The following is a 26,099-nucleotide window of genomic DNA, read 5'->3' as shown; positions in this document are numbered from 1 at the left end:
GGAAGTATATATCTGGAGTATTGCGTACAGTTTTGGTCTCCTAATCTGAGGAAAGACATTCTTGCCATAGAGGTAGTACAGAGAAGGTTCACCAGACTGATTCCAGGGATGTCAGGACTTTCATATGAAGAAAGACTGGATAGACTCGGCTTGTACTCGCTAGAATTTTGAAGATTGAGAGGGGATCTTATAGAAACTTACAAAATTCTTAAGAGGTTGGACAGGCTAGATGCAGGAAGATTATTCCCAATGTTGGGGAAGTCCAGAACTAGGGGTCACAGTTTAAGGATAAGAGGGAAGTCTTTTAGGACCGAGATGAGAAAATCATTTTTTTACACAGCGAGTGGTGAATCTGTGGAATTCTCTGCCACAGAAGGTAGTTGAGGCCACAGTTCATTGGCTATATTTAAGATGGAGTTATATGTGGCCCTTGTGGCTAAAGGGATCAGGGGGTATGGAGAGAAGGCAGGGATGGGATACTGAGTTGGATGATCAGCCATGATCATATCGAATGGCGGTGCAGGCTCGAAGGGCCGAATGGCCTACTCCTGCACCTATTTTCTATGTTTCTATGTTGCAGTTGTACAAGACGTTGGTGAGACCGCATTTAGAATATTGTGTTCAGTTCCGGGCACCATGTTATAGGAAAGATATTGTCAAGCTTGAAAGGGTTCAGAAAATATTTACAAGGATGTTGCCAGGACTAGTGGGTGTGAGCTATAGGGAGAGGTTGAGTAGGCTGGGTCTCTATTCCATGGAGCGCAGGAGGATGAAGGGAGATCTTATAGTGGTATACAAAATCATGAGAGGAATAGATCGGGTATCTGGGACATTGTTGGCCGGTGTGGGTGAGTTGGGCCGAAGGGCCTGTTTCCACACTGTATCACTCTATGACTCTATTCCGTCCACTCCAGTGAAAACGTCTCCATTTTATATTCCCACCCTCCAATCCACAATCCATTCCCACCCAAACTTCCCAGATGTACGATGGAGGGCGCACTGTGGGAGGGAGGGAGGGAGGGAGGGAGGGAGGGAGGGAGGGAGGGAGGGAGGGAGGGGTGGTGAATTAGTCCTGACCTTCTTGGTCTTCTTCGGGTGTCCGTTCACCTGTGAATAAACAGAAGGAGACGTTACTGAGGGATCGCATCACATTCTCACTCTGCATTAGCCCTTCGATCTATTATGTAAATGAGATTCGGATTCCCATTGTGATGCGGTTGACGGGCAGGGCAAGTGGAAACGTGGTTTGAAAAGTGAGTCTTGTAAAGTTTAAAACGTCAATAACTTGTAAAATATACCATCAATCTGAATGAAACTTGTTTCATTTACATCACAGGAAAATGGTGAGTAAGGAGGGCCAAAAATTGTAGCACTATAGTGTACCGTTTTGGTGGGGTATTGGGACATCACGCACACATACGCACGCACGCATACAAACAAACAAGATAAGTGTTTTAGTTATATACTAGACCAAGTGCAGACCCGTTGGGTCTGTTTCCCCAAGGCAATATTCCACCACTGACCCATAGCGGTCACCTCTGTGCGGAGCCACAGGAGATGGGCAAGGTCCTCAATGAGTATTTCTCCTCTGTCTTTACCGAGCGAGGTCGTGTCTCACAAATCTGATTGATTTTTTTTGAAGACGTGACCAAGAAGGTGGATGAGGGCAGAGTTGTAGATGTTGTGTACATGGACTTCAGTAAGGCATTGGACAAGTTTCTACATGGTAGGCTGCTCTGGAATGTTAGATCGCATAGGATTCAAGGAGAGATAGGTGAATGGATAGCAAATTGGCTCCATGGAAGGAAGCAGAGGGTGATGGTGGAAGGTTGCTTCTCGGACTGGACTAGTGGTGGGCCTCAGGGTTCGGTGCTGGGCCCGTTACTGTTTGTCATCTACATCAATGATTTGGATGAGAACATACAGGGTATATTAGCAAGTTTGCTGATGGTACAAAAGTTAGTGGTTTTCCAGTTAGTGAAGATGGTTGTGTACGATTGCAGCAGGATCTGGATCGATTGGCCAGGTGGGCGGAGGAATGGTTGATGGAATTTAATACAGAGAAGTGTGAGGTGTCGCATTTTGGGATGTCGGACAAGAGCAGGACCTACACAGTAAATGCTAGGCCTCTGGGTAGTGTTATAGAGCAGAGGGAACTAGGAGTACAGGTGCATGGTTCCTTGAAGGTCGAGTCGCAGGTAGATAAAGTGATCAATAAGGCTTTTGGCACTTTGGCCTTCATCAGTCAGAGTATTGAATATAGAAGTTGGGAAGTATATATCTGGAGTATTGCGTACAGTTTTGGTCTCCTAATCTGAGGAAAGACATTCTTGCCATAGAGGCAGTACAGAGAAGGTTCACAAGACTGATTCCTGGGATGTCAGGACTTTAATATGAAGAAAGACTGGATAGACTCGGCTTGTACTCGCTAGAATTTCGAAGATTGAGGGGGGATCTGATAGAAACTTACAAAATTCTTAAGAGATTGGACAGGCTAGATGCAGGAAGATTATTCCCAATGTTGGGGAAGTCCAGAACTAGGGGTCACAGTTTAAGGATAAGAGGGAAGTCTTTTAGGACTGAGATGAGAAAATCATTTTTTACACAGCGAGTGGTGAATCTGTGGAATTCTCTGCCACAGAAGGTAGTTGAGGCCACAGTTCATTGGCTATATTTAAAAGGGAGTTAAATGTGGCCCTTGTGGCTAAAGGGATCAGGGGGTATGGAGAGAAGGCAGGGATGGGATACTGAGTTGGATGATCAGCCATGATCATATCGAATGGCGGTGCAGGCTCGAAGGGCCGAATGGCCTACTCCTGCACCTATTTTCTATGTTTCTATGTTTCTATGTTGTCAATTTGTAGTCTAACGTGCTGGTGATATAACCCAGAACAATATGACTTAAGGCCATGGAATGCACTTAACATTCCCAGGTAGTTTATGCCCAGTGTTTGTAATAATGATGCCTCTTGTGCATTCCATCTCCCCCACAGCTGGAGATGGAATTGGTAGCACCCCATCCAAGTGCACTGGCATCAGTTTGTAGTTCCATAGACGGGTAGCTGATAATGTTTGGATTGGAATAATGCCTAATGTTATCTTTCCACCATTTTAGTTCCATTATGGCCTCTGTTGGTAGCTTCATTGGTCTGTCAAAATGACCACCATAATTTTTGAGTGCTCGTATTTTAGCCCTCTGTAATTTTTGATAAAGTAAAGGTCCGATTTGTGTGGCTGGAAACGCAGCCACTATAATGCCAATTATTCTTGCTACCAGTCTGATGGATGGTTTTGTGATGTCAATGGTTTTGCTGCAAGCCTCCATTAAGGCTGTAACCTTTTCTTTCGGCAAAGTCACTGACATGTGAACTGAGTTAAGGGTGAACCCCAGATGATCCATTGTGTTAAATAACATCTGTGGTCACCTCTTATGGGTACTGTATAGTAAGCATCTTTTAAATCGATGCTTGCCATGTAGTAACCTTTGGAAATCAATTGCTTAGCAGTAACAAAGGTTTCCATCTAGTAATGAATATATAGTACGAAAGTATTCAAATTAGTCAAATCTATGATGATGCGGCAACCACCATCTTGTTTATGATAAAGATTTTGGACTCGAATTCATGTGATTCGTGTTGGGTTTCCTCCATTACTCCTTTTTTTTATATGGCCACAGTAGTTCAGCATACGCTTTTGATTTTTCTTTGCCTGTAAGCATGACCGGAAGTGGCGGCGCTGGGAACGGCTGCGGCTCGCCTGCAGTCTGTTTGTCTTTACTTTTTTGTGTTGTTTTTTTTCGTTTTGTGTAGTTGCGTTTTTGGTTTTTAGGTTGTGTTTATGTGGGGGGGGGGGGTTGGGGGGTTGAAATGGGGTTTGCTGTCTCTCCCTTGGGGGAATACGACTTTTTCGTCGTATCCCCCCTCTCTGCCTCCGTCTGCGCTGAGGCCTAATGGCGGAGCTGGCGACCTCGGGATTCCGGAGGCAGCCTGTCAGGACTCGCCCTGGGCTCGCTCCCGTGAGGGCGGCCCAGCTCGGGGCTGGAACTGCGCTCCCGTGAGGACGGCCTGGCGAGGGGCCGAGACTCTCCCGCGAGGGGCTGTGGCACTCCCGTCGGAGTGGCCCAGCCCGAGGGAGGAACGGCGCTCCCGTCGGAGTGGCCCAGCCCGAGGGAGGAACGGCGCTCCCGTCGGAGTGGCCCAGCCCGAGGGAGGAATGGCGCTCCCGTTGGAGTGGCCCAGCTCGAGGGAGGAATGGCGCTCCCGTCGGAGTGGCCCAGCCCGAGGGAGGAATGGCGCTCCCGTTGGAGTGGCCCAGCCCGAGGGAGGAACGGCACTCCCGTCGGAGTAGCCCAGCCCGAGGGAGAACGGCACTCCCGTCGGAGTGGCCCAGCTCGAGGGAGGAGTGGCACTCACGTGAGGGCGATCCGGCTCGGGGCTGGGACGGCGTTCTGGCGGCGGTGACCTGAGTCCTGGGTTCAGCCGCGGGCCAGCGGCTGCGTGTGCTGGACTGGAGGGCGGCAGCTTCGACCACCCCCGGGCCGCGGTGTTTGAGCCGGCCCGTTGCAGGGTTCGGTGAGCCGCGGGACTGTTGTGCCATCGCCCGGTGGGGAATCGCCTCAGCGCAGAGGGAGAAGAGGAGGGAAGAGACAGTAACCCTAATATTTTTTTGCCTCCACCACAGTGAGGAGGTGCTTGGTGGACTCACTGTGGTGGTGTTAATTTGTGTTTACTGTTGTATATTATTGTATGATGTATGTATGACTGCAGGCACGAAATTTCGTTCAGACCGTAGGTCTGAATGACAATAAAGGGATTCAATTCAATTCAATTCAACAATCGGTTCGATACATGCTGAACTGGAGGATTATGTTTTTGTATAAATTCTATGGTATAACCCTATACTTCTGAAAATATAAGTGTCGGTAGTTAATTTATTCCATGCATCCAGATAGAATTGTAATCTCCCACCAACCTCGTAAGGAACCAGACCCACCTACCTCCATGGTTACTATTGGTAGGTTTGTTACTTTTTCGGCATCCTCCGTGGACGTTGAGGCGCCGGTGTCTGGATCTGTAGTTGGGTCGGTGTTGAGGGTTAGCGCATTCCCCAGGAAGGCCGGTCTGGGCCATGGCCTAAAAAGACCGATGTTGAGTGTTCCTGGCCTTTGAGCTTTCACCAGTTTGTCTTGGCCGACTAGTGGTGCGTAGGGGTGCTTTTTTCTGGCCGAAGTAGTTTTTAGACGTTGCTTTAATGAGCCCCAGGGTTTTACCCTCTTCGTCAAGTTCTTTTACCTGTTTTGATAAGTTGCCTCCAAATAGTAATATTGGTGGTTTGGAGGTTCCAGGTTTGCATAGGCCTGCAAATTAGGGTCTAAAGCCGGTTGGATGACACTTCTTCCTAATGCTGTTTACTCGTATTGGTAGTTGCAAAATAAAGCCAGTGCATCCTGGTGATCTTGTGTCATGTCTTTTTTGTTTATTGTGCGGGCGAAAACCGTAATTCCCGCTGTTAGGACTTTCAGAACTTTCTGTAGTTTCAAGTCCCTGGCTCTGATTGAGGCTCCGACATGTTTTCAAATACACTGGTTGACACTGGGAACATTCAGTGATTTGCAGTTCCCTGGTGGTAAGTGTCTTGCTATGGTGTCCAATAATGCCTGTCCTTATAGCTGGTTGAATGACAAGTAGTTGATACTTGCAGCTATTTTAGGTTCCAGGTTTTGGCCAGTTTGGTCGGGTTGAATAAACTGGGACACCATATCCAATATGTTTTCTTGCACCCCATGTGCACTAGGGGTATGTTCTGCACACCCCTCTTCAGGGTCAGCCCAGAATTGACCCCCTGTACTCCCCTCTGATGAGGGAGAAACACTGTGTAGCCCTACAAGAGGTACTGCTGTAGGACTTACTAGCTGCCCACTGTGATCAGTCTCCATCTCCCGGAGCCTGTCACTTTGGAGTATTTGCTCCAACAGCCGCTCCAACTGGCTCCAATGCTCTCGGGCACTGGCCACTCGCGACTGCTCCAGTTCCTGCAGCCGCTCCAACCGGCTCCAATGCTCACGGGCACTGGCCGTCGCGGCTGCTCCTGAAGTCGCTCCTGCCCCAGTTCCTGCAGCCGCTCCAACCGGCTCCAATGCTCACGGCACTGGCCGTCGCGGCTGCTCTTGTTCCCCGCTCCCAGCCGCTCCAACCGGCTCCAATGCTCACGGGCACTGGCCGCTCGCGGCTGCTCCTGAAGCCGCTCCAAACGGCCCCAATGCACACGGGCACTGGCCGTTCCACTGGCCGCTCGCAGCTATTCAGAGTCGGACTCATCGGAGTCAACGACTCTGTTAGTTTTTGGCTTTGCTCTACCACCCGGCCGTGGCCGGTGCAGGAGCGAAGTCGGGCACAGCTGTTCCCATTACGGGAGTTTGGCGTGCCGTTGGCTGCTGCTGCTGGCTGCCCGCAACTCCGCGGTTCTCCCCCGCCAGCTTTTTCGCAGCCTTCGTGGATCTGGTCCATGTCTCCACCTGTAAGGTAAGTGGAAGGAACGCAGAGTCTCCTTACCTGCTGTTCCCGGCTTTCAAATTCTGCCGCTAAGGGGAACGTCGTTCCACCTGCTGTGACTCGTTGCAATGCGTGTAGCGATATTAACGCATGCGTCCTGGCGGGGTTCTTCTTCACGTAGTCACTCACGTGACTCCGAAGTAAAATTTGCATGTTCTCTTGCGGAAAGCAGGGACAGCAGATTCTGGTTAATACACAAAAGGACACAAAGTGCTGGAGTGAGTATGGTGTATGTCACTGAAATGTGGCTGGGCAGGAGGACAGGGGGTAAAAATCTGGGCTTCATCAAAAAAGGCAGAGTATAAAAGCAGAAGTATAAAACGCAGCTGGACTCAACCAGAGTATTGTGTTCAATTTTGGTCACAACAAGAAGTTGGTAAGAAGTTAGGGAGAAGTTCAGAGACGATTTACAATATTGATTCCTAAGTTGAGGGTCTAGTTACAAGGACTGAATACAGAGGCTGGACTGTTTTCTATGGAGAAGAGAAAACTGAGGGGAGCTTTGACAGATGTTGATATGGATCAGCACACACTGGCGAATGGAAGAGCATTACTAGATGTAAGGGGCGAGGACTAGAGGTTATAGGTTTAAAGGAAAGAGGAAGAGAATTAAGTGGCACATGGATAAAACAAATTGCAGCATTTGATTGGAGTCAGGAACATGTGGTTCTTTTATGTTCTTTGAGGGAAGTTGCCATATTTGTGAGGCTACAGAAAAAGCGCCTCTTCTTCCTTAGTTCGGCATGTCCCCAACAACTCTCACCAACTACAGAGGTGCCGTAGGAAGCATTTTATCGGGATGCATCACAGCATGGATTGGGAACAGCTCCATCCAATACGGCAAGAAATTGCAGAGAATTATGGACGTAGCCCTGGCCATCTCACAAACCAACCTCCCTTCCATTCACTCTGTTTACACCCCAAGCTGTCTCGCCAAGACCACCAGCATAATCATGGACAAGTCACACCCCGGCCACTCTCACATCCTCCCTCTTATCATTGGGCAAAAGGTATAAAAGTGTGAAAGCTCACACCTCCAGATTCAGGGCCAGTTCCCTCCCAGCAGTTATCAGGCATCTCAACTATCCTACCAACAACTAGAGAGCGATCCTGAGCTACTATCTACCTCATTGGAGACCCTCTGACTATTTTGGATTGGACTTTACTGGACTTTAGCTTGCACTAAACGTTATTCCCTGTAACATCTATCTGTACACTGTAAATGGCACGATTGTAATCATGTACTGTCTTTCCACTGACTGGTTAGCACGGAACAAAAGCTTTTCACCGTACCTTGATACATGTGGCAATAAACGAAACAAAACTAAACTAAAGAACCATTGCATGGAACTAATAGGTTGCTCTAGTAGGGATGAGATGAGCAAAAAGGCCTCCTTCTGTGCTGTAACCATCCAGTCCATCATCATGATAGATAACTGGATCCATGGCATTTCAGCCCAGCAGCCTCTAACTCATCAGCCTATTGTACATAGGTAGCCAGCACTATTTATCTTCACCTCAAGGGAAAGCGTTTGAGATACGTCCAAATGTATATCCTGTTCTAGGACATGTTGGTCAACATTCTCCATTTCCCAATGAACAAGGTGGCCTTCAATGTAATGTGATCATCCTTCCCTACAATTGCACAGTAATCTCCATTCAATGTATTTCTTTACACATCTTCATCATTCGGTGCCGGTATATGGCTGGTGTCTTCTCTGCCCAAGTGAAATGGGGACTACACTAAAACTTTAATAATCTGGCACCCTTGTACATTTGGTAATGCCAGACCAATGTTTTTTCCAGACCTTTTGGATGTCACTCCAATTATTATCCACACATGCAGCATTCAAGGTCAGGGTTGAACCTAGGTCTCTGATGCACCAGTGAGGCTTTGGCTCTATCAGCTGTTACAAGTTCACCGTGATTTTGTGTGTCTCTGAATCAACTGCTAGCAACAACAGAGAAATGCTTGCAATCTTTGCACTCCCCTGGGTCGTGCACCATGTAATATGTGTATACTTTCCCCACGCTGGACAATTAGCTGAGGCCTCTGGCACCATGGTTAGAAGGAAGAGATAGATCAGCCATGATTGAATGGAGGAGTAGACCTGATGGGCCAAATGGCCTAATTCTGCTCCTATCACTTGTGACCTTATACACAACCACTCACTGGCACATTCCACACTTTGCTAACTATCTGCTGCCTGCACCCACACGGTGAGTAAGTGGGGCTCAGAGGTCTGGGGACAGGAGTTACATTCGCATACAGCTTGATACAGAGGTCCATAATGGCAGAGTCTCTACAGTCTCTACAGTCTCTAGACAAAACTGCAAGTGAGCAGTCTGAACCCCTGTTACATTAATGATACAATGATACAATTTATTTGTTGTCATTTGAACCTCATTGAGGTTCAAACTAAATTTGGTTTCTGCAGTCATACAAACAAGTAGAAGAACCAAGACACAACACAATTTACACAAACATCCATCACAGTGAATCTCCTCCTCACTGTGATGGAAGGCAAAGTCTTATCTCTCCCCTGCTCTCCCCATTCTCCTCCCGATGTCAAAGTCAAAGCCCCCGGCGGGCGATGGTAAATAAGTCCCGCGGCCATTAAAGCCGCGCCGGGCGATGCAAGGCCACGCTCCAGGTCATGATGTTGAAGCCCCCCCGGCGGGCGCTAGCAAGTCCCGCGGCCATTAAAGTCGCGCCGGGCGATGTAAGGTCCCGCTCCAGGTCATCCTCAACCCCGCAACTCGGGCGGGAAAAGTCGTTGAGAAACCGTTGGAAACACTTAGCAGGTCAGGCAGCATTTTGCTTTCCCTTCCACAGATACTGCCCGACCTGTTGAGTGTTTCCAGTATTTTCTGTTTTTTATTTCAATTTTCTGCCATTGCAGATTTGTGATTTTTATTCCCAGTTACAGGGCCCGAGCATAGAACACATTTCCCAGTTACAGCAGAACAGCCTGGACACAGTATGCAGCATTTAACTGGAGTTACCAATACCACAAACTGATTGGAAACAACAACCCAGGCAGGGAGCTGCCCCCTCTGGTGCAGAGACTGGGCAGAAGCACCTGTCCACCCATCACACACTGGATGGAGATATCCCATTACCTGACCTTTAGTTTAATCTATAGATACAGCATGGAAGCAGGCCCTTCAGCCCATCAAGTCCACGCCGACCATTGATCACCCTAGTTCTATGTTATCCCACATTCTCAACCAATCCCTATGTAATTCGGGGCAATTTACAGAGACCAATTAACCTACAAGTAACATACGTGTTTGTGATGTGGGTGGAAACTGGAGCACCAGGAGGAAACCCATGCAGTCACAGGGATAAGCTGCAAACTCCACACAGACAGCACCCGAGGTCAGGATGAAACCCGGGGTCTCTGGTGCATCGAGACAGCAGCTCTACCTGCTGCGCCAGTTGCTACCCGTAAGTGTTTCCTTGAGGGAACCCTGGGTTTCCTTCAACCTCACCCACTTGGTATCGGTTCCTCTTTCCAAACAGGCAGTCATGGAATGTGTAGGAAGGAACTGCAGATGCTAGTTTAAACCAAAGATAGACACAAAATGCTGGAGTAACTCAGCGGGGCAGGCAGTATCTCTGGAGAGAAGTAATGGGTGACATTTCGGGTCAAAACTCTTCTTCAGAATGACGTCAATGGGGAGGGAGATAGATAGATAAGGAGTTTAAGAAGGAACTGCAGATGCTGGAAAATCGAGGGTACACAAAAAAGATGAAGAAACTCAGCGGGTGCAGCAGCATCTATGGAGCGAAGGAAATAGGCAACGTTTCGGGCCGAAACCCTTCTTCAGACTGATCGGGGGTGGGGGGGGGGGACAAGAAAGGAAAAAGGAGGAGGAGCCCGAAGGCTGGGGGATGGGAGGAGACAGCAGGGGGACTGAGGAAGGGGAGGAGATAGCAAGGACTAACAAAATTGGGAGAATTCGATGTTCATGCCCCCAGGATGCAGACTCCCCAAGCGGAATATGAGGTGCTGTTCCTCCAATTTCCGGTGTTGCTCGCTGTGGCCATGGAGGAGACCCAGGACAGAGAGGTCGGAGACGGATTGGGAGGGGGAGTTGAAGTGCTGAGCCACCGCTCGGTCAGCTTGGTTATTGCGGACTGAGCGGAGGTGTTCGGCGAAACGATAGCCCAACCTCCGCTTAGTCTCACCGATATAGATCTGCTGACATCTAGAGCAGCGGATGCAGTAGATGAGGTTGGAGGAGATACAGGTAAACCTCTGTCGCACCTGGAACGACTGCTTGGGTCCTTGAACGGAGTCGAGGGGGGAGGTAAAGGGACAAGTGTTGCATCTCTTGCGGTTGCAAGGGAAAGTGCCCGGGGAGGGGGTGGTACGAGAGGGAAGGGAAGAATTAACAAGGGAGTTATGGAGGGAGCCGTCTTTGCGGAAGGCAGATATGGGGGGAGATGGGAAGATGTGGCGAGTGGTGGGGTCACGTTGGAGGTGGCGAAACTGACGGAGGATTACTTGTTGTATGTGACGGCTGGTGGGGTGAAAGGTGAGGACTAGGGGGACTCTGCCCTTGTTGCGAGTGGGGGGATGGGGAGAGAGAGCAGTGTTGCGGGGTATGGAAGAGACCCTGGTGCGAGCCTCATCTATGGTGGAGGAGGGGAACCCCCGTTCCCTGAATAATGAGGACATTTCAGATGCCCTGGTGTGGAACGACTCATCCGTGGAGCAGATGCGGCATAGACGGAGGAATTGGGAGTAGGGGATGGAGTCCTTATAGGAAGCAGGGTGGGAAGAAGTGTAGACCAGATAGCCATGGGAGTCAGTGGTTTTATAGTGGATGTCGGTCAGAAGTCTATCACCTGCAATGGAGATAGTGAGGTCAAGGAATGGTAGGGAAGTGTCGGAAATGGTCCAGGTGTATTTGAGTGCCGGATGGAAGTTAGTAGTGAAGTGGATGAAGTCAGTCAGTTGTGTGCGGGTGCAAGAGGTGGCACCAAATCAGTCGTCGATGTAGCGGAGGCAGAGGTCGAGGATGGGGCCCTGGTACGTATTGAACAAGGATTGCTCGACGTAACCGACAAATAGGCAGGCGTAGCTGGGGCCCATGCGTGTGCCCATAGCTACGCCTTGTATTTGGAGGAAATGGGAGGAGTCAAACGTGAAGTTATTGAGGGTAAGGACCAGCTCCGCTAGGCGGAGGAGAGTGTCAGTGGCCGGGTATAGGTTGCTTCTCTGGTCGAGTAAGAACCGGATGGCTTTGAGACCATCCTGGTGGGGGATGGAGGTGTAGAGTGACTGGAGTCCATGGTGAAGATGAGGGGGTGTGGGCCTAGAGAATGGAATGCGCGGAGACGACGGAGAGTGTCTGAGGTGTCTTGAACATAGGTGGGAAGGAATTAACCAAGGGGGATAGGATGGAGTCAAGGTATTTGGAAATGAGTTCGGTGGGGCACGAACAGGCAGAGACAATGGGTCTTCCGGGACAGTCAGGTTTGTGGATTTTGGGGAGAAGGTAAAATCGGGCCGTGCGGGGCTGGGGAACGATGAGGTTGGAGGCTCGGTCGGGTAGGGCATTGGAGTTGATGAAATCGGTGATGGTGCTGGAGATGGTGGCCTGGTGCTCGTCAGTGGGGTCATGGTCCAGGGGTAAGTAGGAGGAGGTGTCCGAGAGTTGGCGCGTGGCCTCAGCTTTGTAGAGATCGATGCGATAGAGAGAGAGAGCTCCATGGCCACAGCGAGCAACACCGGAAATTGGAGGAACAGCACCTCATATTCCGCTTGGGGAGTCTGCATCCTGGGGGCATGAACATCGAATTCTCCAAATGTTGTTAGTCCTTGCCATCTCCTCCCCTTCCTCAGTCCCCCTGCTGTCTCCTCCCATCCCCCAGCCTTCGGGCTCCTCCTCCTTTTTCCTTTCTTGTCCCCGCCCCACCCCCCCCACCCCCGATCAGTCTGAAGAAGGGTTTCGGCCCGAAACGTTGCCTATTTCCTTTGCTCCATAGATGCTGCTGCACCCGCTGAGTTTCTCCAGCTCTTTTGTGTACCTTAGATAGATAAGGAGGTGTGAAGGTGTGAAAACAGGGCAAAGGGGATGGAGATCTGTAGTTCCTTGTTTCTGTGAATAACAGGAACTTGTTTTTTTTGAGGTTGACAATCCTGCTTGAGAGGAACTTTGGTCCTTGTGCTATTGTGTTCTCAGCTTCACAGCGAGGAAGTTGTGGGCAGCTGTGCCAGCATTCCACAGTGCAGGGAGGAACCCGCATTGGTCGGGCACCCACACACCACACAGACCAGAGCCTTCTCTCAGACTCTAGCAGCAGGGATCAATCTCACCTCGACGTCGATTTAGAGCAGTCCATCCATCCATCACAGAAGATAGACTATCAACTGACATCTATTATAAACCCACTGACTCCCACAGCTATCTAGACTACACTTCTTCCCACCCTGCTTCCTCTAAAGACTCTATCCCCTACTCATGTACACACCAATCTCCATGTAGATTCGATTCAAGATTTCAAGGTTTCAAAGTCAGTTTATTGCCACATGAACCAGTTAAGGTACAGTGAAATTTGACTGTAGCCATCCAGCCATACTAAGTGAAAAGCAACAAGACACACAACCACATAAAAGTTAACATAAACATCCACCACAGTGGATTCCACATTCCTCACTGTGATGGAAGGCAATCATCTTCCTCTTTGTTCTCCCGCGGTCGGGGCAGTCAAACCATCCGCAGTCGGGGCGATCAAAGCCCCCGTAGCCGGCGGTCGAAGCCCCCGTCGGGGTGATCGAAACTCCCACGTCGGGGCGGTTGAAACTCTCTCCGCGGCATGGAGCTCCCGAGTCGGCCTCTTCTTACCAGAGACCGCGGGCTTCATGATGTTAAAGTCCACAGGCCCTGCGGTTGGAACCTCGATCCCCGGCAAAGGGATCGCAAGCTCCGCGATGTTAAAGTCCCGCAGACTCCCGCGGCGTGGAGCGTCGGATCGGTCTCCAGGAAAGGCCGCCAACTCCGCGATGTTAGGCCGCAGTACGGACAGAGATACAAAACGGAAAAGAATCGCATCTCCGTCGAGGTAAGAGATTGAAGAAAATGTTTCCTCCATCCCCACCCCACCCCCCACATAAAACAAACCAAGGAACACTAACACATACTTTTTAACACATATTTTTTTTAAAAGATCTAGGTAGATAATCTATCAATGATTATGAAATCTCATAATCTCATATGGAATGAGAATATATATTTTAACACTATCGTCCTTTCAAAAATACCTCAACCATTGACTGTGACAAAATCACATCCAACCTCCATTCCATTGACTCCTTCTACACCTCACGCTGCCTCGGCAAGGCCAGCAACATAATCAAGGACCAGTCTCACCTCAGTCAAGAGGTACAGAAGTGTGAAAACGCACCTCATTGGAGACCCTAGGACTATCTTTAATCGGACTTTACTGGACTTTATCTTGCACTAAACATTATTCCCTTTATCCTGTATCAGTACACTGTGGTCTTTCCACATAGTCTATCCACTAGCTGGATAGCACGCAACAAAAGAGCTTCTCACTGCAAACAATAAACTAAACTAAACTAAAAAAATATAACATCTTATAAAGAACTAAAAACTATAACCTCACCTGTGCCAATTTTTAACCAATTGCCCACAATTAAACTGCAACATCAAAATACAAATAATATTGTTCAGGTTTTACACTCCCTCACAGAGATGCAGCCAGAAGCTGTGAATAATACACTGGCATCATTCTCACCTGTTATACAGCAGGAGAGGAGGAACAGAGCCACCAACCAAACGCACGGCCCCATTTCAGGTTAGCTGCTTCTGGCTCCGCAAAGTGACTTTTAAGACACCACAGGCTGATCTAAGAGAAAAAGAGAAGTAACTCTACTAAAGGCAGCATAACAGTAACCAGCTAACTGGTTTATTCGGTTCCGTTAAAGCACCTGGTCTCATGTTACATTTGTGAGCGTGCAGAAGGGGGCGTTTCATCAGAGAGCTAACTGGTGGAGTGAGGACGTCCGATTGCAACCTGCCCGCTAAGTGACACACACAGCTACTGTACCCCATTCTGCACTGTACCCCACTCAGTGACACAACGCTCGGTGATGCACCACCCAGTGATACACTCACAGTGATACACTCAGTGACACACTCACAGTGACACACTTACAGTGATACACTCACAGTGACACACTCAGTGACACATTCTGTGACACAACCAGTGACACACTCACAGTGACACACTCAGTGACACACTCACAGTGACACACTCAGTGACACACTCACAGCGACACACCCCATTCTACAAAATAACAACACTTAAGAAGTACATTATTGGCTGTTGTCTGTAAAACAGTTTGAGATATCCTGAGCTTCTACTATCAGCTACGTGACAGCATGTATTTCTTTCTGATGCAAATCAACATTAATATTTACAGTGATATTTGGAGAAAGTTTAAGAGTGGGAATGATCAGATAGTTCTTTCAAAGAGCTTGCAGTATTTGACAGTGAACCCAAGTACATAAGTTATGGGAGCAGAATTAGGCCATTCTGCCCATCAAATCTACTCACGGCTGGTCTATCTTTCCCTCTCAACCCCATTGTCCTGTCTTCTCTCCATAACCCTGACATCCTACACAGACCTTTCTGTCCTAGGCCTCCTCCATTTTCAGAGTGAGGCTAAACGCAAATTGGAGGAACAGCATCTCATAATTTTCCTTATACCTAAGGAATTAGAAAGTGGACAAAATTTCAATCGGTCAATATCTGTGTAAAGGCAGACGTTTGCGAGCTGAATTTTAGAGCAATGCGGAAACTGGACTGTGCTGCAACACGTTTTGGTGGCAAAATGCACTAAATAAATGGGTGTTCTTTATCTAAGTCTCAAGATAAAAAGTCCTGATGATGGACAGAGATTCCGTCATTACAGTTCCTAAGAAGGTGCAGGTTTGTCCAGCTGCTCCGCACCTGCAGTGCTAGTAGGATGCTGCCAGTCTATTCAACTTTGGTAGCCATCACCCTGTCCCATATCAGGGATGCAAAGACACACACACACACACACACACACACCAAAGGTGTAGGAAGGAACTGCAGTTGCTGGTTTACACCAATGATAGACACAGCGGGTCAGGCAACATCTCCAGAGAAAAGGAATAGGTGACATTTCGGGTCGAGACCATTTTTCGGACTGAGAGTGTGGGGAGAGGTATGAAAAGATATAGGTCAAATCAGAGCCAGCACAGATGATCAAGGAAAGGTGGAGCCCACGAAGGGCCATAGTTGGCTGTGGAAGAGGTAATAACGAAGAGATATATGGATGCAAACAATGGAACTAGCACGATGACTGGGATGGGGGAGGGAGAGAGAGAGAGAGAGGGGGGACATGCAGGGGTGACTTGAAATTAGAGAAGTCAATATTCACACCACTGGGTTGCAAGCTGCCCGAGTGAAATATGGGGTGCTGTTTCTCCAATTTGCTTGTGGCCTCACTGACAGTGGAGGAGGCTCAGGAAAGGTCAGTCTGGGAATGGAAAGGCGAGTTAAAGTGTTTGGCAACCGGAAGATCAGGTAGGCTGAGGCAGACTGAGCGAAGGTGTTCAGCAAAACAACCGGCCACCAAACCCATTTCTTGCCTGTGCTATGGGTTACCGAGATGTCAAGAAGTCAAATCAAGAGAGTTTATTGTCACAGATGTACACACATGCATTGTAACTGATGCAGAGGAGACAACTAACCAGGCGAACAACAAGGATGTGAGTAAATTACAAGTGGGATGGAAAATATTGCGTGAAGTTAAGGGAAACAACTGGAATTATATTACAAAATGAAGTCAAATTCTCACTTCCCATTTCAAAAAAACTGGTACAAGCAAAGGGTAATTTCTGGTCTGATTAGTGAGGCAATATCAGAAACATCGGTCCACTATCTGAAACTGCCTGGTTTTAACAACTGGAGTGTCTCTGTATGCCCACACAAGCTGAACTGGACACACGTTGAAAACACTCAAAGGTTAATCTGTATCTGAAAGTACACATGGCCTTTGGCCTCAAGAAGCCTGGCCCTGGTCAGAATTTAAACCTGGTTAGAGGAGTCATGCTTAAACTAGAGTTCTCTTTCTCAGTCCAAAAATAGCTCATTGTTCTTTTCAACCGTAAGTGCCAAGCAGTGATCAGATTTGTATCATTGCGCTAAATTGTGAGATTAGATTTCAGACTTTGGACATACAGCATGGGAACAGGCCCTTCGGCTATCGAGTCCGCACCGACCAGCAATCACCCCGTACACTAGCGCTATCCTGCACACTAGAGACAATTTACAAGTTTACCGAAGCCAATTAACCTACAAACCTGTGCGTCCTTGGAGTGTGGGAGGAAACCGTATCACCCTGGAAAAGCCCATGTGGTGACAGTGAAAACGTACAAACTCCACACAGACAGCACCCAGTCAGGGATGAACCCGTGGTCTCGGCACTGTAAGGCAGCAACCCTACTGCTGCGCCACTGTGCAATCCTGAGATAATTATCGTCTACATACCTCCTACTCCTCCGGGTACAAACAGCCTGCCCCAAACTAGTTTATCTTGAGCAAAATATGCACGATGTGCCTAGGAAATGAAGGCTGGGGCGTGGCTACGGTTCTCAGCCTCAGGCTGTTGCAAACATGCAGTTTCACTCGATCACACGGTGACAAAGATCCAACGGCGGGAGACGCAAATTTGGTTGAAAACAAAAAATAATGTTTTTTTACAAAGCAGCAGGAAAATGGAAGAAATAGAGAGCAGCGAGCCAGGAGAAAGACATGTATATAAATAAGCAGCATCCTCCTGCTGACTTCATCCACAGCATACAAACTGCAAGGCTTGAAGGTACAACCCAGGTCTTTGGCACTTCAAGATGACAGCTCTACCAGCTGTGCCACTGTAGCACCCTTGGGCAGTCTTCTCTGCTCCCCATATAGCCTTCAGGCTAAAGGGGGGAAGTCCTTTAGAACCGAGATGAGAAAAACATTTTTCACACAGAGAGTGGTGAATCTGTGGAATTCTCTGCCACAGAAGGTAGTTGAGGCCAGTTCATTGGCTATATTTAAGAGGGAGTTAGATGTGGCCCTTGTGGCTAAAGGGATCGCAGGCTACATCTGCCATAGATTCCTCACCCCACATGAACTGATCTCAAAATGTCACATATGCAGAGAGGTTCTGCTACGACCTGATACGACCTTAGTTGATCCTGCCCTCATATTCATCCACCATAAGGCATATGACACATCGACATCAGACTTCGGCTCCCTGATGGTGCCTTCAGAACAGTTTCTCGCGTTCTGTCAGGTGTGCGAGAAAGTGTTCCACACAGAATTCGACAATGCTAACATGACCAGGAACAACATCTCCAATCTAATAAATACAGCGATACACAATACTAAGGAATACAAGGACATGAACTTATGCTGCCAGAGAGTCAAGGGGCGAATTGTAGCGATCTTTGTCAGTGCCCGCATACATTATGGACTCAAATTCAAGAATAGAGACTTGCAGGACCTGACCATTAAAAGGAAGTGTAAGAAAGTTCTAAAAGTGACGCATAAGTAAAGTACATGATGTCAAATTATTTATTGATGAAATGTCAGAAATGAAGTGTTGACCATTGATTAGTATTATGAATTATTTAAAATTGAGTGGGTTGGTGCAATATACTGCTGATGTGCCGTTATGAGATATTCACATTAAAATCTCACCATGTATGACAGAATGAAAGTTGTTATCCTTGTTTATGGATCTTGCCTTTGAATTATTAAATTGAGTGGGTTAGTGCAATGTTGGTTCCATGTGCTGCTAATGTGTCGTTATCAGATATTCCGTGTTAAAAAGACAAATAAATCACAATAAAAGCGAAAAGATGCCTATGTTCCTTCCACAGCGTGCGGGGGAGCCTGACCCGGATCAGCCCGGCCAAAACACCAGAGTCAAGCTGCGGGGAGGGTTACAATTTTTTACAATGTTTATTATTTAATGTACCTTGTTTGGTCTGAAATAAAGTTCAACATTGGATATAAAAACCAGAATAAATATAATTTTGTGTGTTACATGATTACATACATCTATATCACATTCATGTATGTGTGTTCCTTCCAGCACAATCTAGTCTGTTGTATGCTCGCTGAATAAAACCATCCTTAAGTTATACATCATTTATAAATCTTGCTTAAACAAATTTAATTTTATGAAATTCTACAATTAGATAGCCCCACCATTACAGACCGATCTCATTCCACTCTCTGGTTATTGGGAAGACCAGACCCCGTTTATTGTAGGTCTGTTGCAAAGCCTACCTGAAGCGTCGCTGAAAATCTGTCGCTGCGGGTGTGCGCGATTTTGGCGCCGTTTAGAGGGGGGCGGGTTTAAAACGCGATTTTCTCTAGGCTGTTCAAATCGAAGATGTTCAGCCTAGTTAATTATTAACGAAAAACCGCTGAAAGACCCCGTCGCAAAAGCTATTATTAGTTTTAAAGGCCTCGTATAATAGTTATAGTAGTTTAAAAATCAATCTCTAAACCCGCGACCACCAGCAAGGTCTCATAAAGCAAATAATTGAAGGTAGGCTGCATATTTTTACATTAAAAAGGGCTTCTAAAGATCCCTTTATAAAAAGTTTAATATTGCGAGTAGCTCATTTTGGGCCCATTATATCCCGCAGTATTTTCTGGGCATTTGGGGGCACAAATCTACCGCAATGTGAACGTTCTAAACCAGCGCGTTCCACAGGGACCCACTGGAAAGCTGATTTAAATAGGCATTTATTTACAGCAATTGAACACTAAATTCCTTCCATTTGGCCTATAAATTAATGTAAATGAGATTTAAAAATCATGTTTTATTGTGAATTATTTGTGAATATTATTTGGCCATTTAGGCTATTTAAAAATGTTAATCATTTATTAAGAAATGGATAGATGTTTAGATCTAGTAATTGAAGTCTGAAATTAGCTACAATTAGGTAACTAACTAATTATATGCTTTAATTTCAGGTCATCCAAGTAAGATTATTTTATATTTGTTTCAGAATGCTTCAATCTATGATAACTGAAAATTTCATTCAGTTCTCTTAATTTTTAAGAAAGTTATGGGCTTTTGACTGTTCACGATCACAGCTTTTTTGTTATGTCCATAGAAAATCAATAGGGAACAAGATGCTCATTTCCCAATATGAAAATGGCCATATCTTTTTAAATACTTGAGATATGAAAGTGAATTAGGTGTCAAATTAAACTTATTTTTATGCTTTATCTGATGGGATAAATTACAGACTTGATTTTTAAAATCTCAAAATTTTGTAACATTGCTATTTATTGTGGAGAAACAACTCCATAGAAAAAAGAAAATAAGCACAAACTTTAAGTAACATTTCAGGGCTAGAGCAACTGTAATCTTCATATTGCTATTATTTTCCCAAATAGTGCAGATGTGAACAGTGTGATTACATTACTGTGATTAGTGAATGAAATACAGAGTGCAAGTGTAATACAAAATCAACACAGCATATGAGCCATTCAAAAGAACTGATTTTAAAAACATTAAAAAAGAAAATTACCAGAGGCAAAATTTATAAACATTTTTTTCTTTAACAAGAATTAAGAGAATTATGAACTAACATAATTATGAATCTAACCATATGTCACACACAAAAACTTCCCCGCAACGTTGATTACCCTGCGAGTCTGGTCGGGTCGGCTAGGTACCGCTTTACACAAAATCTACTCAAACACAGCCTATGAACCATTTAAAAAGAAATTATTTAAAAAACATTTAAAAAAACACTATTACCAGAGTCAAATTTTATTCTTGACAAGAATTAACAGAGGTGACAACTAAAAGAATTACATCCAAAGATCCTATAACTCTGCTATAAGATTACATTGCGAGTCGGGTCGGGTCGGTAGGATCAGGTTACTAATATGGGAGGAGAAAAACGCCCAGGATTCCCTCCGTAGCGTACTACACATCAACCCATTGTATTTCGCAGGAGTAGCCTATCTTGCTCCGCTATAGGATCTTTGCTTTGGATTACTCTAGTGCGGGGCCCCCCTTAGGCGCGGGGCCCAATTGGGGGCAATCGGTCCAATCGGCTTAAGGCTGGCCCTGAGTAGAATGTAAAGCTGGAGGGAGCGATGGAAGGGGAGAGAGGGAGGGAAACATTGACATTTGATGTATTCTAATTCTTTCAGTGTTACAAAACCTGAAAGTGCAGACACATTTCTCCCACCACCCATCACTGTTCCTTTCCCCTCCTCTGTACATTTATCTTCCACCCCTTCCATCTTCCCTATTTCTATTTGTTTATGGTGGGGGTGATGGCCAAGGAACGAATGCTTCACTTAAACGTTTGGTTATGGGTTGTCAGCTTTGTAAAACTGAATTAAATTACTGACCCGGGGCCTGTTTATACAACTTTTGTCATTCTGCACACCCTTTTTTTCTGCATTATTTATCTATCCAACACTCCCTGATGAAGCACACTGTGTGGCAACTGAATGTGTTGGAGAAATTGGACGTATCTGGCTGTTTGCTGGAGGACAAAATAACTCCCTGAAGTTGTTCTGGTGTTGAACTGTCTGTTTCATCTCAGGTGTTAGTACATGATTTGTTGGTGCTGTGCTCTTATTTATGACTCCTAGATTCCTTAGCTCAGGTCTGCTCAGAGGGCTGCTCTTTACAAATAAAATGTATGCTGTGGAAATTCCTTTGCAGTCACAGTATTAACCTGAGTTGAAGCAGAGAACAACACTCAGATACGGCTAAAGAGCTAATTTAACAACCCCAGCCAAACATACATCCTAGGCAACTGTACCTTCAACTGGACAGAGCTGGTATGTTATGACAGTAAAATGCGTGTTTAAGATCTATCATAACAAAACCAGACATGCTTGAAGCATTCAGCAGGTTAGACAGCTTTTGTTCATGTGGGTGGTAACAGATGTACTGATTATATTTATTTGCGTTACTGTGGTATTCATAGGTTTTGAGTGCTTGTTGATTTGCGCTCAGAGTAGGACTGCAGATTTCTACACCTGTCTGACTGTGAAGATTACACATTCTGTGCTGCGGACCACCGGAATCCATCGTAAGGCAACACCACCCTCTTTAGGGGAGTAAACCACCAGGTGGCCGCGATGGCAGTCTCGCCAACAGTCTGTCTGTCCTTTTGTCTCTTGTTTTGTTATTTTGAGTTTGTTTTAAAAGTTTGTGTTAATGTTCGCTGGTTTGTTTTAAATGGGGGGTGGGGCAAACTATTTTTTAATATCTTACCTTGTGACTGTTTTCCGGGTTGTATCTCTGGTCGCTCTGCATCCTAACATCGTGGAGCTGGAGACCTGCTCGGGACTGACTTTGAGCCCCACCACAGGGCGTGGACTTACCTTCGGGGCACATCCCTTGCCTGGGATCGATGCTCCAACTGCGGCCTGCAGACTTTAAGCTCAAGGGCTCGCAGTCTCGGGAGAGACTGAGTCAGGAGCTTCACAGTCGCAGAAGGTTTTGACCAGCCCCGACCCGGTGTCGATCACCCGCGTGGGGGAGCTGACATCCACCTGATGCAGGAGATTGATCGATCCGATGCGGAGGGCTCGCTGCCGGTTACTGGAGTTAAGATCATCCCGTCAACGGAAGGCTGGTGGCCCCCAACCACGGGAGAACAAAAAGGGAAGAGATTGAACTTTTTTTCACCTTCCATCACAGTGAGGAATGTGGAGGAGTCACTCGGGTGGAAGTTTATGTTAAAATGTATTTTGTGTGTTCTGTTGCTTTTTATTAGTATGACTGTGTAGCAAATCAAATTCCTCGTATGTTGCAAAACATACTAGGCTAATAAAGTAAGTATGAATATATTAGAATGTAACGTCGTGGGGGGGGATATGGTTGGAAGGGAACAGGGTGAATTATGAAATGTTAGCTAAATTGCCAGTTGCTAAACACTTTAATTCTCCTTCCCATTACCGCATAGACCTTTCTGTCCTAGGTCTCCTCCATTGTCAGAGTGAGGCTAAACGCAAATTGGAGGAACAGCATCTCATATTTTGATTGGGCAGCTTACAGCCCAGTGGTATGATTATTGATTTCTCTAACTTCAAGTAACCCCTGCATTCCCTCTCTCTCCCCCCCCCCCCCCCCCCCCCCAAATCACCAGCTTTCATTCTCACCCAGCTACAGCTAACAATGGCCTGTTTTTTGACATGCTGATTTGAAATTAGTTTTGGTTGATGTGGGGATACCTGACTTTAAACATATTGAACATGCGTTGAACCGTACAGTACAAGGTTCTTGAGAGTCATCCTTTGATGTGGGGTGGAAGATTGCAACCTTCACGTGGTCCGCCATGTTTCGACTAATGCAATCAACTCGACGTGCACAAACGGAAGATCAAATAGAACAAATTGTCTAACAACTTTAGGCTGTGCACGCCACATGAAAGAAGAAGAAGTTCCTTTGAAGCGCAGCCAGCTGTAACAACACATGACAAGCCCTAGAGAGTTCTCTTTACCAAGATTAAATACAAATAGAGTATTGAATATCATGTTTAAGAAAGAACTGCAGATGCTGGAAAAATTGAAGGTGCTGGAGAAACTCAACGGGTGAAGCAGCATCTATGGAACGAAGGAATAGGTGACTTTTCAGGTCAAGACACTTCTTCGGACTCTGAAAGTAGTTTTTTTTAGATATTAGTGTTTTTAAGAACTTATTGTGATTGGCGATAAGGAATTAGAAAGTGGACAAAATTTAAATCGGTCAATATCTGTGTAAAGGCAGATGTTTGCGAGCTGAATTTTAGAGCAATGCGGAAACTGGACTGTGCTGCTCACCTTGGGCACAGGTAATTAAAGTGTGTTTGGGGAAAGAATGCAAATTGTAAGAGTTCAGTTGTATGGTGACGACAATGGGACGAGCAAAAGATACCTTGGTCAGCATTGATGAATTGGGCTGAAGGGCCTTTCCATGCTATGACTGTGACTGAGCCTGTGAAAATGTAAAATATTAAAAATGCCAGAGTAGTCCAACAATTTCCAAACCACAATTCCAAATTCTGATTTATTATTGGACTTGGATTATAAAAACGGATCCCCTGCGGATTGACGTGTACGCTGTTGAAGGGGTGCCCGTGCTTCATGTTCAACTAGGGGGACAGATGGAGTAGATCGATCTGCAAATTACAAATTGTAGGAGTTTGCAGAGAATTGATGGGATTAGTTCACTCAAAAAGTGGTTAAACGTCTGAAAATAAGTCAGTTGAACACGGTGGTAAAGAACAGCGTGCAAACTCAAGGCCACAGGCAACAAGATCCCAAACAGAACTGTGAAAATCCCTTTATGACATGGAAGCACTTGATACATCCTAATCATCCCACACTTATAAGGAAGTGTGTTTTCTCAGCAGTGTGTTCACTGTGTTCTGTGTGTAAGCTGTTAGTTGAATTCCATAGTTTTTGTTTTGTTTTATTTTGTTAGTTCTCATATGTTCAGTTTTTAGTGAAAGTCTGCAGGCCCTTCAATACTCCGCTCCAATACCACACAAACACTGTGCCTGAGTAAAAAGCTTGAAACACTACCAATTCATCATAACAAATTAATACCACAATATGAGAATTTGTCTCAAGATTCTAAACTCCACAATTTCTGTTTGTAGCTGTTAGCGTCCCCTTGGGGAGACTGGGCCATTTTAGTTACAATCATATTCATTCACACTCACACTGGACACAGCGCACAGATAGCTAGTCAAAGACTGGAACCTCGACGCTCGCGGCTCTGACAGGACCTTGATCCTTAAAGGCCCTGTCCCACTTTCACGACCTAATTGGCGACCTCTGCCGAGTTTGCCCTTGACTCATACTCGCCGCTTGGTCGCCACGAGGCCGTAGGAGGTCGTTGGAGGTCTTCGTAACTCTTCCTCATGCTCGTGAGTGGTCTCCGCGTACTCGTGGCCTAAAGTAGGTCGCGGCAGTTTTTACATCCTGATAAAAAATGTCCACGAGTAAACAAAAGGTCAGCATGGAAAAAATTGATGCTTTTTACTCGTTGATAGGTTGTAGGTAGGTCGTGGGTAGGTCGTAGTGGGTCGTAGTAGGTCGTGATGGTAGTCATAGGTAGTCGGAGATAGTCGTAGGTCATTAACTGGCCCGAGAAAAAAAATGCAAACATGACATCATTTTATCATGTGATCATTTTCCACTCGTAGCTAGTCGTAGTTGGTCTTAGGTGTGGAAGACTGAGGTCGAAGGGGGTCGTAGGAGGTCTTTTACTTTGGTGAGTCAACACGACCTTGACATTTTTTTAAACTCGTCTAGGGTCTTCTTAACTCGTGGATGAGGTCGTCCAAGTAGTCAAGCCCTTAACCAAACCACCCATCGCAATTGCTCTTCCCTGCCTGGCGCCGCAATTGTCCCCAATATCTCTCTCAGCAACGAATGTGATGGCGTACTTCAACTACTCTACACAGGAAGAAATCTGCGTTCCAGCGACAGGTTCCGTCGTTCTCCCGTATAGTGGAACTAAAGGTTAGCCACCACACTTTATTTACTTGTATACAAGGAGAGCAGCGCTGTCCCAGTCACTGTACTCTGAAATTACAATCAGAACGGTTAACTTTTTACACAGATTTTGACCCTTGGAATATGCGCATTTTCTAGTTTCTTATCATCAATAACAATATGTTCTCAAAACATTGATATACAAATGCAATAACACTAATACAAGTAAACCTACATGCTATTTAATCCTTTATTTAATTTTCAATATCAAGAATATCAAGTGCGCGTCAATCCCAAAACATTGGGGTACGTCAGTGAATACTTATCAGGGACATTGATGTGTGTCAATGAATGCATAAAGGTTCACAAAAAAGCTGGAGAAACTCAGCGGGTGCAGCAGCATCTATGGAGCGAAGGAAATAGGCAACGTTTCGGGCCGAAACCCTTCTTCAGACCAACATCTGCAGTTCCTTCTTAAATACCTAAAGGTTGTTGTGCTGCACAGCTATCCTAACCTTGGTCATACTGCAGTTTCCACAGAGTGTGACATTCACTTATTTAATGTGTTTTATTCTTCTCCTGTCTTTCAGATGACTGACTCGGAGAAAGCTGCTGTAATCAGACCCTCACTGAGTGAGGCCCAGGTGGTAGGGTTGGTCGGACGGTTGTACGGTCTGAAGGTTTCAAAAGTCAAACCACTGCCCAGTTACATGGACCAGAACTTCCACATCCTGGTGTGCGAGACCCAGGAAGGTGGAGATCACGGGGAGAGCTACGTCCTCAAGGTTCTGAACACTGCCGAGAGCCAAGACACTGATTTGGTGGAAGTACAAACGCGAGTCATGATGTTCCTAAACCAGAAAGGTTTTCCTACAGCCACACCAATCCCAACCATTGATGGCAAGATTCTGTCCCTGGAGACAATCAGTGAGTTTCATTCATTGGTTTCTCTGCATTTTCTGATGTTTGATAATTGTCCACATTTTCATAATTCTCTTAAAATATTAAAACTA

General features: G+C 46.2%; 2 protein-coding genes and 1 long non-coding RNA gene across 3 annotated transcripts in view; 2 read left to right on the top strand and 1 right to left on the bottom strand.

Annotated features, from left to right (window-relative positions):
• Positions 1-22,655: 22,655 nt before the first annotated feature.
• LOC116968284 (hydroxylysine kinase-like) overlaps positions 22,656-26,099 on the top strand; it is a 6,912-nt gene continuing 3,468 nt past the window's right edge. Inside the window, exons 1-2 of the mRNA XM_033014997.1 lie at positions 22,656-22,667; positions 25,677-26,013. Coding sequence (XP_032870888.1) covers positions 25,677-26,013 — 337 coding nt within the window. The 5' untranslated portion in view covers positions 22,656-22,667. The remainder of the gene's footprint in view (positions 22,668-25,676; positions 26,014-26,099) is intronic.
• The window catches only part of LOC116968288, a 19,066-nt gene continuing 17,174 nt past the window's right edge, over positions 24,208-26,099 (bottom strand). Inside the window, exon 3 of the long non-coding RNA XR_004410448.1 lies at positions 24,208-24,381. This is a non-coding gene — a long non-coding RNA (uncharacterized LOC116968288). The remainder of the gene's footprint in view (positions 24,382-26,099) is intronic.
• LOC116968282 (hydroxylysine kinase-like) overlaps positions 25,239-26,099 on the top strand; it is a 26,893-nt gene continuing 26,032 nt past the window's right edge. The window contains exon 1 of the mRNA XM_033014995.1: positions 25,239-25,392. Coding sequence (XP_032870886.1) covers positions 25,322-25,392 — 71 coding nt within the window. The 5' untranslated portion in view covers positions 25,239-25,321. The remainder of the gene's footprint in view (positions 25,393-26,099) is intronic.

The sequence above is a fragment of the Amblyraja radiata genome, chromosome X (genome assembly GCF_010909765.2).
Source record: "Amblyraja radiata isolate CabotCenter1 chromosome X, sAmbRad1.1.pri, whole genome shotgun sequence".
Classification (NCBI taxonomy): domain Eukaryota; kingdom Metazoa; phylum Chordata; class Chondrichthyes; order Rajiformes; family Rajidae; genus Amblyraja; species Amblyraja radiata.
Note: the sequence above shows the minus strand (reverse complement) of the source record. Positions and strands in the feature narration are given on the sequence as shown.